Raw genomic sequence first — 14,037 nt, forward strand, 5'->3', positions numbered from 1 at the left:
TTACCTGAAGGAGCCTGTCAGAACCTCTGATCTGAAGATTTGGAGATGTTCTGCAGGATCACCCCATTCAAAGATGTGTTGACCACTTTAGAGGAGAAGCCTGGGAATTTGTGAGGCATGACTTCCCTTTCTCTGCCCTGGTACTGCCACTGAAAGATGGTGTCTCATGTCATCCTCCAAGGCTGCTCGTTTCTGTCTCTTCATTTGACAAAATGCAAACACTTGCGTTGCCATAAGAACTGGATAGAGGAGCTGCTCTGAATGTAAAACTAAGGCCTTCCCTGCCAAATGTGTTTACATAAAACAACAAAAAACCTCCAACTAAATAAAAACAACAACAAAACCGCGGTTCCCTGGACCAGATCTCCAACTCTGCTGACGCAAGAGGGATTGGGGATGGTGTGGAGGCGGGAGGGAGGGCGCAGGTAGATGGAGAAGTTTGGGACTGTGTCTTTTGGTAGCATACTGGCTTGTACTGACTTCGAGTATTTGTGTAGTTAAGGCTTTAATGTGCTGAATATTAACTCCTTAGTTACTCAGCAAGCCTTTCTTTTTCTTTATAAAAAGCGCTGTAAGTTGTGTGAGTCTTGAGCAGAAAAACTGCTGAAGGAAGTGGTGCAAGAGTCTACTGCAAGCTGTGTAGTTGCAGTGTTCCCAGGGTCATCCTGAGTAGTTTAAACAAAATAGTTGAATAAAAATGTGGTTCTGCTTGTAGACTGTCTTTCAAAACTCCTTTCAAAGAGATTCTTAAAAAGTTAGTCTCACAGGCTTGGCAAATAGGAGCAGTCCTGATGACCATGGTTCATTTTTCTCTTCAATATTCAACTGGTGATGGGTTTGCAGAGCTACAAAGCAATAACTGTGTCAGTAGTTTCCGTATTTGCAGAGCGTTATCAGTCTGTGTAATATTTTTGAACATACCAATAGCATTAGTCACTATCTTAACACACAAGGTTATAATCTTTATGGTTAAAATTTAAAAACTGGAGAAAAAATTGAAGTTGCTGGAATCCCAGGGTTGTCTTTAAATTTGTTTCACTTTTAATTTAGCTTGACTTTGTTGCTGCTGTTTTTAAAAGCAGCTATCACCCCAAATATCTCATTGCGCCTGTCAACTGTTTCTCTTGCTGTGATATGCTTATTGAGTTTTTTTTCATCTGTCCCCCACCTTCTCGTAATTTCTGGGGAAGACATGTCTGGTGGGCCTCTCAGAAGTTTTATGGCTCTTTTCACATGCATCCTCCATTGCTAGGAAGCATATTTTGATGATGCTCTTGTATCCTGCAGTGAGGTGGCCCCATGGACCTTTGCTGAGAGACCCTGTAAAACATAGATAATTGATTAATATAAAACCATCTGGTGAAGAGAAATTTTGGGAGTAGAGGGGTTGAAAATGGTGGTATTGATTGTTCTGAAATAATTTCTGAATTCTACCAAGATTTTCCAGGTCTCTCCAGAGGCTTTTGAGGAAGACTAGATTATTGTAAAACTGCAAAGAGAATGAATTTGCAGCATTATTTAGAGCAACACAAGTTTAAGATGCATATCTATGCTGTGGTGACCTGGCTTTCTTTCTCTGACTTGAGATATGAACTCCTTTATTACTAGGCCTTCAAATAACTTTCGATAGGAAATCTCAGTTTCTCCCATTGAGATGCTTGTTTTCATATTAATATGTATGTATACACACTAGAGACTGCCTAAATCAGTTCCATGTTTCCACAATGGGTCCTACGTGCCAGAGCAGAGAGCAGTTACTCTTTTTTTGGTGCAATAGCTATTTTATTTTATAAGAATTTGGAACATGAGAGAACTGAACTTGAAGACTCCTAACAGGCTTGAGGCTAGGATACCCGCTTTCAGATCAGCTGCTCATGTGCTTTGTGTCAAGGACTTCAAATAATCAGAGTTTTCATGATTTGTATGTGTATCAGTATGTGCTTGTCACTTCCTTTGTAGTTTTATGACTTTCTAAGCCTCTTGTGTGAGGAGGAAAAATCCGTCAAAATATCATTCTCAAATGACCAGAACTAATTAACAGTCACAGTTTTTTTTTCTGCTTTTTGTATTTTTCCTCTGCATACTACACATTTATCTAAAAGGACATCCTCACAAAGCTTGATGACAGCATTACTTGATTTTAAATGCTGGAGATCAGTAAGGTGGGAATAGGACTTGTATTAAACATGCGTTTGCTCTAAGGAGTTAAAAGCAGATCTGACAGTATTCTTATATGAATTAAACTGTTAACACTGCAGTTGTTAATGTTTTTCTTGATAAATTTTGTAAGAGCAAGCCCTAATTAGGATCATAATCTATATAACACAACTCATATGTTTGAAATTAAAATATGGTCCTTAATCTTACTGTTTTTTCATGGTAAATACTATTTAAATTTAGACTGTGAAGTATATTTTGTTTTGGCAGGCCTAAATTATTTCAGAAATCTGAATACTAATTTTCACGTGAAGCTTCTGAAAATAAAATTGCAAGCAAAAGTCAATTATCTGGGTGTGCAATTCTGTCATGGGAAAGAGGAGTGGAAATAGCTCGTGCTGATCCAGTCTTTGCACTTCCATTCCAAAGTTGTCAGTTCTAAATCGGCTTTGTTTTGCCTTGCAAAATCACAGCCACCTTTTAGCATATTATGAAGAAGAACATTTCTTAACATTATGTATTGTATTGGCTGATTCAATAATTTGAGGTGGTGTTGATTATAAAAAAAAAAACAAAACACCACCAACAAACAAAAAATAACAACAAAAAAGTAACCCCAAGGAGGGAGCTTGACATTGAGATATACACATAGTTTAGTGATAAACTCTGCATTAAAATTTATTGTGGACAAATAACTAAAACCTGAAAATGTATTGTGAAATTATTAGAAAGAATAAAAACATAAAGCAATAGAAAACAAAGACAAAAGCACTTCTTAAAATACTGTGAACTGCTAATTAGCACTGCTGAGAATAAAGCTGCTCAGGGACTTCCTCTCTAGTCAGTGGACTACACCCAAACCCCAGGGTAGCTGTTCTCCATAAGGATTTAGGTCTTTCATTTAATCTTTTCATGGAAACCAAAGTCCAGTTAAACATGTTGTTGGGACAGAGCTGATGTAAAGATCAGGAAGCTGGGAGGCACCTGTGTGTCCTGTAGCTTCACCACAGCCAACTGAAGATTAGCTGACAAGAAATTCTGCCTGGTTTGTCCATAAAAGGAGCTTTCAGACTGGGGAAAAACCACTGCAGATGCTTGCGATGCAGGTGTTGCTGCAGGGAAGCATCCTGCAGAGGCTCACTTAACGAAGGCCCGCTTAATTCACAGAGTTTAGCGTGGCAGAATTACAGTTAGCCCTGGGTAGTGTGAGAGGGGACTGAGTAAAATTTCAGTTCTATTCTTCATTCTGATGCTAGTGGCCACTTGACCCTGAGAAATTTTAAGCCTTAATTGCTTTCTCCCTTTTCGCACTAATAAAATGGGGCTTCTCTAGCCATCGCAGGGAAGTCTGAAATGAAAAGCAGCATTTCACTTAATTAGTAAAACTTATTCTGTGTCTGCATCTAGTAACATTAATCACTTACTGAGCATTAAAGTAAAAGCTGTGTAAAACTCCTTTCATGTGAAAGGAATTCACTGGAGGTGACCTGCTGACCTGAAATGCTGTTTAAAAGCTTTAAAAAGCAATATAAAATTTGTAAAAGATAGCGTGAATAATGTTGCTTTAGAAACAAGTTACTGATAAACATTCCTGTTCGATAAAGCTGGACCTGGGGGTTAAAGTTCTGTTGTGACTATTACTTGGAGGACTGGTAATTGTCTGGTTAATGACATTAGATTTCACTTGTTCAAGCGAGAGGTAGATTGTTGAATACCAAGTAGTGGGACTGAAGCTGAACAGAGTTTGCCCTGATAAGCTTGAAAACTCCCTGCAAGCTGCAGAATGCGCTTCAGATTCACTAAATAGAGGTCTTGTTCATCTTTAAATACAAAGAAAGGAGGCAAGGTTATAATTAAACCCATCAGTTTTGCAGGGTGGGGCGTAGGTGCATTTGAGAAAACTTGCCTCTGTGTATTTCTACATTATGGCATACTCTGTTGTTTTTTTGGTTTTTTGTGGGTTTGTTTTGTTTTGTTTTGGTGAGGCACCAGGTTTGTCAGTGTAGCACCTACTTCTCTTCTCCAACTACGTGGCTGAGCATTTGGAAAGCTGCCAGCGAGAGTGGTAGAGGTCACTGGGGAAAGACCACAGAGGGCTTTATCTAAAGTCCTCTCAGCGGTAAGGTGGACATTGTGGTCAGCAGAATGCCCACCTTAAATTTCACCAGGTCTGAAAACTAAATAACCCTTTGCTGCTTGTGCAACCGCAGTGCTAACAGTTTCTGCAGTCAGGGTAGGCAACCCGACCATGGTTTGCCCAAGGGCACGCAATGAGTCAGTGCTTTCTCTCATCCCACCATTGCTGATGCTGGCTGGTCGGCGCTGCTGGGGGCCAACACCCTGTTTTATCTTGACACATTTTTAATCACAGTGTCAATTAGTATTTGTGGGAGCCAGAAAAGATGTATTGGACTCGCTACATGTTGCTACTCGGTCTCTGTAAGTAGATGTTTCTACACAAAGAATATCATCTTGCTGACTGTAGTTCATATAACTGATGGAGAGCAGCGGTAGGTTTCATAAATTCCTGTACGATAAAGTTTCACATGCCAGTCAGCTGATTGAACAGGTTGTTTTCAGTAAATGTGGGACATCTCGTACTCCCCGTTTTCTGCTCTTTCCCGCTTTGCTCACAACCTTCGTGGTGTTGCTGCCCTGTCTTTTCTTAATGCCTATTCTGGCTTTGCTTGTGATTCTCTGCAGAGCTGGCTTCAATTTGGTTTTGCTTTTTCTGTTAACTTTCTGCTGGTTCAGTGCATTGAATTGACTTACGCGGAGGTTGACTGATTGTCAAGGCTGGCAAGTAGAAGAGGAGGAGTGGAAATGATGCAAAAGTAGGCAGGTCCCTTCCATATGTAGCAAGCGGCTGTGTCCCCTCACCTTATCTAATGAAATCACACTGTGTAGTGAAAATTGGAGCAGGGTTGAGAGAGGACCTGGAACTGCTAGTCTCAAGCACTAGCTTCAAAATAGTAACTTTTGCTTCTGTTTCTTGACCTCTTATTTCCCATTATAAATGCCTTTTCCTCCTACTGATGCTTCATTGGAAACAATCCTTTCTCAGTCATTAATAGCTAAAATGTGAAATGAATGAAGCGGGATTCACTCTTAGTCAAGGAATCAAGAGATGTTTCAGCAATGAATTAGTGATTGCTCTGGGAAAGAAACTTGGATTCTTCAAAGCATAGTGAAACACTGATGGGAATAATAAATAGGAAGAGGCCAAGTGTCCGGAAGAATGATAAATGGTGAAGGTCATGTTTCGGCATTTCCAGCAAGGGCAGCACTGAAAGAAACAAGTGAGAAGTGCGTGCACTCCTAAGTCCAGGGAAAGATGGTGCAAACCAGCCCAAGAGCTGATCTGGTTGAGAAGTGATGGAGAAATAACTATGTGGTTATGAGTCAGTAACTGATGTTTTTCTGTTACAGATGAAACAGCTCAAGTATTGCCAAAATCAGAGTTTAAAAATTGCACAATGTGAAAAGTTGTAAATCTTAAGTCACTCTCATCTTGTTGCTCTGAATTTTTGGTTGGTGCACTTCAGAAGAAAAGTGTTCTTTTTTTAGAAATGAGGCTAAATGAGGAAAGTTGTAATGCTAGTTTTAATTCTAGTAAATCTGGTCTAGTTTTACTAGGCCTTTTCTTATTGCCTTAGCCCGGTGATGCAGCTTGCTTTACATGTGTGCTGTGCTCCTGTTTGTAGCTACAGATTTGTCATCTGTGCCACCTTATTTTAATATTAGTAACATGCACTTGTAGGATCAAATAGACCTCGGACAATCAGATGATGCATTATGTACAAAGTGTTGAGCTGATTGATTTTACTGCTGTCTTTTGGGGGAGATCATTTGGAGGAAAATGTTGAATGTCTGGTTTTGCCCACTTCATTCCCAGTCTTATGGACACTGCTTTCCCCCTGAGAAGGCAGATATTTGCTAATCAGGTGTTCTTCTGTTGCTTCGGGAGCTCTGATGCTGCACTGTTGAAAGGCAACATTGTGCTCAAGGATGAGTCTCCTGTTTAAAGAAAATAAAAAGCAGAAGCCAGCAACCCTGCATTTTCAAAATGAATTATAAATATGGTACCAATATATTTCCCATGCAGTCTTGCTGTTTCAGCATAATTCTACTCTGTACATGACACACAAGCAGCAAAACCCTGAGATTTTGTGTCTGCAAGACTGCTGTTTATTGCCACTGTCAGCAGTAGTACTAATGTTGCTTCAGCCAGAACCTTCTGCATTCCACTTACATCCTCTTTGCATTGTCTCCTACCTCAAGCTCTTAGTAGGTTCAGATGTATTCCAGCTGCCTTGCCTGAAGTACGATAATTGACCTAAAATCAAAATGGCTTTTGTTTTTGAGCATGAGGGCAGAGACTTAATGTGAGTGACTGTAACTCTTGCCAGAGGTAGCTCTGGAACATGATGCTGTAGAGATCTGAATAGTCCCCGGTGCAGTTAAATGAGTTATGACCGTGTTTTGTATATATGTAAAATATTGGGTAGATGTTGCAGCAGAAATGGATTGACGCTAGATACAGCAGTAACTTTTAGTCACCAATGTGTTGTGGTTTGTTTGGTTTTTTTTTCCTGGAAATGTGACCTTTTATGTATTTTCTTGTATTGTTTGCTCTTCTTCTCAGGAATGGCTATTTAATAGGAAGTAGTAAGACTCTAGAATACAGCTGTGTCTCAACTCTGTAGTTAGCCCATATCTAATGGACTGCTATTGAAACAGAAAAAGTGTTTCGTGTATTTAATAGTTAAAATTTGTCAGTTAAATAGTTAAAATTTATCTGGCAAAATATGAGTGTTCTGAAGTATTTCAAAGCATTAATATTCTGTTTAGGATGATATTTTGGGGGTTGTTTTTAGAGAAGAAGGAACAAAATCCATGCAGTGTGGTTGTCTATTCTCGGTATAAGGTACTGTTACCGTCATTTTTCTAGGGGTCACCTCTGTTTGATCTTATCAAGCAGTCAAAAGAACGAGAAGGCCAAGCTGATCAGCCTGAGCCCACTTCCACTCTCAATCTACCTGTCCAACATAATCACACTGCAGCAGACCTGTAAGTGACATGTGTGCTTGAGGTCTAGTAAAATGTGAAGTTAATATTGCCCTTAATATTTAAATCCCCTTGTATTCTGTTTTCCTACTTGTTAGGCTTGGTACTTAGGTTATGTTGAACTGTTGTATTTGCTGCTTCTTATTATACATGTAAATTTAGCTAAATCAAATTCTGAAATATTTTTTTACAAGCCCTGTCAAACTTGTACTTGCAAATTTGTTTTCTTACTTGTCGAGGAATAAAGAAGTCCCTTTATCAAGTATTTAATCAATACCTTGAATTTTTAATTCCTGATATGGGAATGACAGGTTACAGTGTAGCAATTAATTTCTTCTAATGGGTGAAGAGGGAAGAGATCCTGCAAGTATTATTCATATAAAATTGTTCCTTTATCCTGTGATGTTGAAGTGCTTAATATATGTTGAATCTCCAGCTATCTTTCTCCTGTGAGATCTCCTAAGAAGAAAGCATCTGGACCTCCTCTAGGTGCTACTTCCACTCCAGATGCTCAGCCAGCTGTGACCCCTCAAACACAGAAACCACAGAAATCTACCTCCCTCTCTCTGTTCTACAAAAAAGGTTTGTTGCTTCTATACGTGCTGAAATTGCAAAGTTATCTCTTTCTATTTATCCTTTTTGGGTTTTGGAGCTTAACGTTTCTTAAAAGATTATAATAGAATCTGTAGTAAACACCATGCAAACCCTCAGCTGCCGTTGGAAGAAATAGTAAAAAGATGCCAGCAGGTTAATGCATGAGCTCTACACAGAATCACAGAATCGTATAGGTTGGAAAAGACCTTGAAGATCATCGAGTCCAACCATAAACCTAACACTACCAAGACCACCACTAAACCATGTCCCTAAGCACCTCATCCAAATGTCTTTTAAATACCTCCAGGGATGGCGACTCAACCACTTCCCTGGGCAGCCTGTTCCAATGCTTGACAACCCTTTCAGGGAAGTAAAATTTCCTAATATCCAGTCTAAGCCTCCCCTGGCGCAACTTGAGGCCATTTCCTCTCGTCCTGTCAATGGGACTATCAACTTACACACTGCAAGTTTGAACTGAAAACTTATCTACTGATTGTAAGAGTGGCCATATGGGCTCAGATGGAGGGTTCTTCTGTCATAGTATCCTTTTTCCAGCGTTGACCATAAATAGATGTCACAGGAAGCTTAAGAACTGGGCAACCATATATGGTGCTTTCCCGAATGCTTTCCGAAGCTTTGACTTCCTCCAGCTTGGGGGTTTTCCTGAGCCTTTTGTAATATGTCTACTTAGTAACTCTTAGTAGATTTGTGTTCCAAATGCTTGTTCAGACTCTTTTTGAATCAACATAGACATACGCGTGCGGCATTGTTTAGTGTGGACTTCTGTGTGTACGCTACCTGTTGTATGAAGATTTCTTTCCATTTATTTTGAACCTGGCTTCTACTACCTTTATTTGATGGCTTATAGTTGTAGTGGGAGACGGTGACCGTTCAATTGCTGTCTATCCTCCATTGTGCTCCTTTTATTTTGTATACCCCTATTATTACCATTTCAGTTTATTTTTCTTCTCTCTTTCTCAAGTGTATCTACTGGCCTATCTTCGACTACATACCCTGTTCTTTCGGCTTCTCTCTGAACATCCTGACCTGGAACCCTTGATCTGGACTCTCTTCCAGCACACACTGCAAAATGAGTATGAACTTATGAGAGACAGGCACTTGGACCAGGTAACACTAACAAAAAAGTTTTAAAAAGTTTAAAAAGACCTGAACAAAATGTTCCTTATACATTCTTCAGCCATTAGAAATCATAATCTGAGTTTTTATTATTTCTCTATTGATCACTCAAAGGAGAAATTAATTTAGAGTGAAGTCTATCATCTCCGTTTTTTTAAGTACTGGCAGTTGGTTACTATGGGATCTTCAAATACTGTTTACAGCTATTTTCAAAATAATGAAGACACACCAAATTTTCTAGTAAGTTGCATAAGAAAACACTGGTTTTCTTTGGGAAGGCAACATGTGTGGCTGATAAATGTTTTGTTATTCTACCCTAAAATTGCAGCATGTGAAATGAGTTTAAGAAGATACTCTCAGCTCCAATTAGTTGATTGTCAGACAGAAATGGAGGGAACAGTAGTTGACTTACATTCTGGAAATTCTTATGAAGTTTAGTTCATATTATGAAGCGTGCTAGTTTACAGAGCACAATCAGTAATAGAAAGCTCATCAGTTGATTTCTTAACTTGAAATGAAGAAGCTGAATTCATTTTCTGCATTTCCAGTTGTCTTATCTTGTTTCTTTAATAGATCATGATGTGTTCCATGTATGGCATATGCAAAGTAAAGAATGTAGATCTTAGATTTAAAATAATCGTTTCGGCATACAAGGAACTTCCCAACACAAATCAAGAGGTATGGAAATTCTTTAATGTTATCCCTCCATAAAAATGTTATAAACTAATTGTTTCTCTCTGCTTGTCTAAAACAAAAAAACAAACTACACTTGAACATACAAAAGAAAACTTCTGTTTCACTGCATCTCCATTTTGTGGAGGAAAAAACTGGCTCCAATAGTAAATGTCTCTTTAAACATCTTGCACAAATGGTTTGGTAACTCTCCTCAGAAAGCAAACTTCATTCCACTTTTTTACTTAAAGATACTAAATAATGGGTTATGATTCTATTTGGAGACTGGATGAAAGATTCAGGTCTAGTGCTAATAGGATTTTCAAAGACAACCCAAGTCCTTTTAAAAGTTACCTAGCAGCGTTAAGGGGAGATAAGCAGGTAACTTTCTGTGGAAGCTTTCAATAGAAATAAGAGATCAAATACATATGTATGGTTATATATCAAAAAGGTATGTATGTATTAAAGTTGCAGGCTTAATTCTGACACTAAGAAGTTCCTTTCTTTGTAAGGGCCTTACTGTACTTAAATCTTTGCACAAAATGATAATTAAATCAATAGAAATCAAACAAACAATCAGTTAATTGAACTGTAGGCATCCTTTTAGTAGCAGAATTTCTCATAGTGTATTTGCGCATCTTGGCTAAACTCCATACTTTCGTCTCCAAGCCTTAAGAACTGTTTTATCCACAGCAGGTTGGTAATGATTTTTTCAGCTGTGCAAGGTGTGCACAGCAGCAAAGTCTTTTTTTGACAATTGTATGTGTGAAAGTAAATTTTCAGTAAAGGAGCTTAAATTTGGAAAATATTGTTAAAGTACTGGTGAACTGCGTTCACACTAAGGGGCTGTGCCAATTACTTAAGTAGGTGCCTCTACTGATGTTCATACATGTTTGAAAAAAAGAATTTAAAACAGTTCTAAATAGTAGTTGCAGTGGCTTGCCTACAATACACGTGCCATCTTAGCTCGTATCTAACACAGATTTTTTTTAATGGCTTTGAGTTTGTCAAATGTAAAACTGTCTTTTTTTTTTTTTCTTTTTTACTGTGTATGATTCTCTCACCCTATGTAGACTTTCAAACGTGTTCTTATCAGGGAAGAGCAGTATGACTCCATTATAGTCTTCTACAACTTAGTGTTTATGCAGAAGCTGAAAACAAACATTTTGCAGTATGCCTCCAACAGGGTAAGCCGCTAGTTGTGTTCAGTATTCATCATTTAATAGACTGGGAATAGATAGACATTAAAACCTCATGATTATTTTATTGTTTTTATAGCCTCCCACTCTGTCACCTATCCCACACATTCCTCGCAGCCCATACCAGTTTTCCAATTCTCCTCGGCGTGTCCCTGCTGGCAATAACATCTACATCTCACCCTTGAAGAGCCCATACAAATTCTCCGATGGGTTTCAGTCACCCACAAAGATGACTCCAAGGTCTAGGTAGGTTGTTAACGAGCATTTCTTTGACTAAATTAAAAGCATTTTGGGGATTTTAGTGGAAGCATATTTAGTGGAAGAAAACTGCACAGTCTAGTTTGTCGATAGTCTGTGGTTATTATATATTTTCTGGTTAAAAGTTTGTGTCCTGTATTTGAATCTTTATTCATCTTTGAGAACTTTTCTGTTTCAGTCGAGTCAGTGTGCTCAAGGAGTTTGGGTGTTTTTTCTTTTTTTTTTAAAAATAGTCACATCCAGGATGGGTTTTCTGACCTAGTTGTTCAAATGTTGGCTTTGACTCTGGCTCACACTCCTGAAAAACATACATGAGCTTTGTACACTTGTTTAAAGAGAAGATACTTTTTTTGGAACAAAATGGTTCAGAGTATTTAGTTGACTGAACAGAACATTTCACACTGTTGGTCACTAGTTCTTAGCAGATGAGGATGACAGCAAATGTGCAAGTCTCCAGTGGGTTTTTCAAACTAGGGTCAAGTGAGTCCCATTGCACCTGGCCCACTGTGTACAAAAGTTAAAATATTATTGTATATTTTAGGTTGAAGTCCTGCATGGTTTTGATTAGCAAACACCTAAAGGTAATGATGAAAAGATGATTATCTGGGTATCCAGCACTGAAGTGTCTTCCTGCTGATAAGGGACGGACTGTGGGGACCTCTGAGTCTTTCAAGCCACAGCTTCTTTTCTGTCTGTATGGTACGGTTGATTTGGCAATTCAGCATTCACTGGCCTGAATGGAAACGTGAATGGTCTCAACACAGTGAAATGCAGTCTGCGTTTGCACTGTTAATGCAGAGAGAGAAGAGGAGACTTTGTTAATGTCTTATGCTAAGCTGTGCAAATTAGTGGATGTGTCTATCATTGTTAAATGTAGCTTAATCCTAAAACACTTCTCTTCTTCATTTGGCAGAATTTTGGTGTCAATTGGTGAATCATTTGGGGTGAGTTTTAACATTTTTAATGTCTGGTCTTGAATGCATGTAACTTTTGGAGGAATGGGATAGCCTGCTGACACCTGTAGAACTGGCCAGTGAGTGTGTCTAGCTTAACGTAGTGTCGTGGTTTAACCCCAGCCGGCAACTAAGCACCATGCAGCCACTTGCTCACTCCCCTCCCAGTGGGATGGGGGAGAGAATCAGAAGAGTAAAAGTGAGAAAACTTGTGGGTTGAGATAAAGACAGTTTAATAGGCAAAGCAAAAGCTATGCACACAAGCAAAGCAAACCAAGGAATTCATTCACTCCTTCCCATTGGCAGGCAGGTGTTCAGCCATCTCCAGGAAAGCAGGGCTCCATCACATGTAACAGTTACTTGGGAAGACAAACGCCATCACTCTGAACGTCCCCCCCTTCCTTCCTTCTTCCCCCAGCTTTATATGCTGAACATGATGTCGAATGGTATGGAATATCCCTTTGGTCAGTTGGGGTCAGCTGTCCCAGCTGTGTCCCCTCCCAACTTCTTGTGCACCTGGCAGAGCATGGGAAGCTGAGAAGTCCTTGATTTAGTATAAGCACTGCTTAGCAACAACTAAAACATCCCTGTATCATCAACACTGTTTTCAGCATGAATCCAAAACATAGCCCCATACTAGCTACTATGAAGAAAATTAACTCCATCCCAGCCAAAACCAGCACACCTAGTGTTTTATGGAATCTCTATGCACAAAGATTACAAGGGTGTCCTGTTCACTCCTTTCAAATATCCAGACTTCACTTTTAAAATGTTTTGCATTTTATTTTAGTTGCTTTGAAAGAAGATAGAGTTCTTAAACTGCAGAGTTTTAGAATGCCTAATTTTTTTAGTGGATAATCTGGAAAGTTTGAGTAGTTTCAGGATTTATTGGCAATTCTTTCCTTATTTTCTTGCCATTTCAGACTTCTGAAAAGTTTCAAAAAATAAACCAGATGGTGTGCAACAGTGACTGCCAGCTAAAGCGCAGCGCAGAAGTAAGCGCTGCTCCTAAGCCACTGAAGAGGCTGCGCTTTGATATAGAAGGGCAAGACGAAGCAGATGGGAGGTAAGAGATTGTTCTCAGCTTTTCAGTAAACTTAGGTATATTTGGTTCTCAGGGCCTTCCATCCAAACTTCTTCCTGCAATCCTAACTTCTGTTAATTTGTGAACTTTAGTAAATATATTAAATGAGAGATGTAATACTTCTCAATTAGATGCTTTGATGTCAGAAGCAAGGATTTATATGGTGCCTCTACATCCAGCATCCCAGTGTTACTGCTGAGTGCTAAACCATGCTGTCATCTTTAGTCAGTCTTTTAAAAAACAAAACTCAAATTTTTTAGACGTATGAGAAATCAAGCCACTCTTGAGCTTAGTGTGGAGGAGAACAGAGTTTGCATCTTTGTAAGAAAAGGCAATAGCACTGAAATGAACTAACCTTGATTTAAAGTTAGGTTATGAGGATAAAAAGTTGTTTTGCTTTTTTTAACTTCCGCTTAACCATATGCTTTCTGTATACAGCAAACACCTACCCCAGGAGTCCAAGTTCCAACAAAAGCTTGCAGAAATGAGTGAGTATTATTTTTTCATTAACTGCACAGCAGTGAGTGCCTTGGATAAAAGAGTTTATGCCCACTCAGATAAAAACATTGCTCAACGTTGATGTCATTTCAGTAACTTGCTTAATTTTTTGTACTTGCTCCATTTAATCTTGGAAATGCAGATTATAAAATGGAAATCCTCAAAAGCCTTTTTGAGGATATTAGACACAGCAGCATAGAAGCTGCTGTATTACATGTAAATAAGAAAATGAGCATGACACATTCTTCATAAACACTAGAATTCTTGAAATGGATTTCAATGCTTGCCAAGGCTTTCCTATTTGTTCCAGTGAAAGACCCCCAGCTGACAGCTTGCAGGTAGAAATCAGTAGTAATTGCAGCAGCATTTAGTTGACCAGAACACCTTTTTAGGCGATTACAGTATAGTAAAGGAAAAT

At 38.9% G+C, this 14,037-nt stretch overlaps 1 protein-coding gene across 1 annotated transcript in view; it reads left to right on the top strand.

The window, feature by feature from the left end:
* The window catches only part of RB1 (RB transcriptional corepressor 1), an 82,780-nt gene that overhangs the window by 65,899 nt on the left and 2,844 nt on the right, over positions 1-14,037 (top strand). The window contains exons 18-26 of the mRNA XM_072850215.1: positions 7,109-7,227; positions 7,661-7,806; positions 8,801-8,946; positions 9,529-9,633; positions 10,701-10,814; positions 10,906-11,072; positions 11,998-12,028; positions 12,961-13,103; positions 13,560-13,609. Coding sequence (XP_072706316.1) covers positions 7,109-7,227; positions 7,661-7,806; positions 8,801-8,946; positions 9,529-9,633; positions 10,701-10,814; positions 10,906-11,072; positions 11,998-12,028; positions 12,961-13,103; positions 13,560-13,609 — 1,021 coding nt within the window. The remainder of the gene's footprint in view (positions 1-7,108; positions 7,228-7,660; positions 7,807-8,800; positions 8,947-9,528; positions 9,634-10,700; positions 10,815-10,905; positions 11,073-11,997; positions 12,029-12,960; positions 13,104-13,559; positions 13,610-14,037) is intronic.

This window comes from Ciconia boyciana, chromosome 1 (genome assembly GCF_034638445.1).
Source record: "Ciconia boyciana chromosome 1, ASM3463844v1, whole genome shotgun sequence".
NCBI lineage: Eukaryota > Metazoa > Chordata > Aves > Ciconiiformes > Ciconiidae > Ciconia > Ciconia boyciana.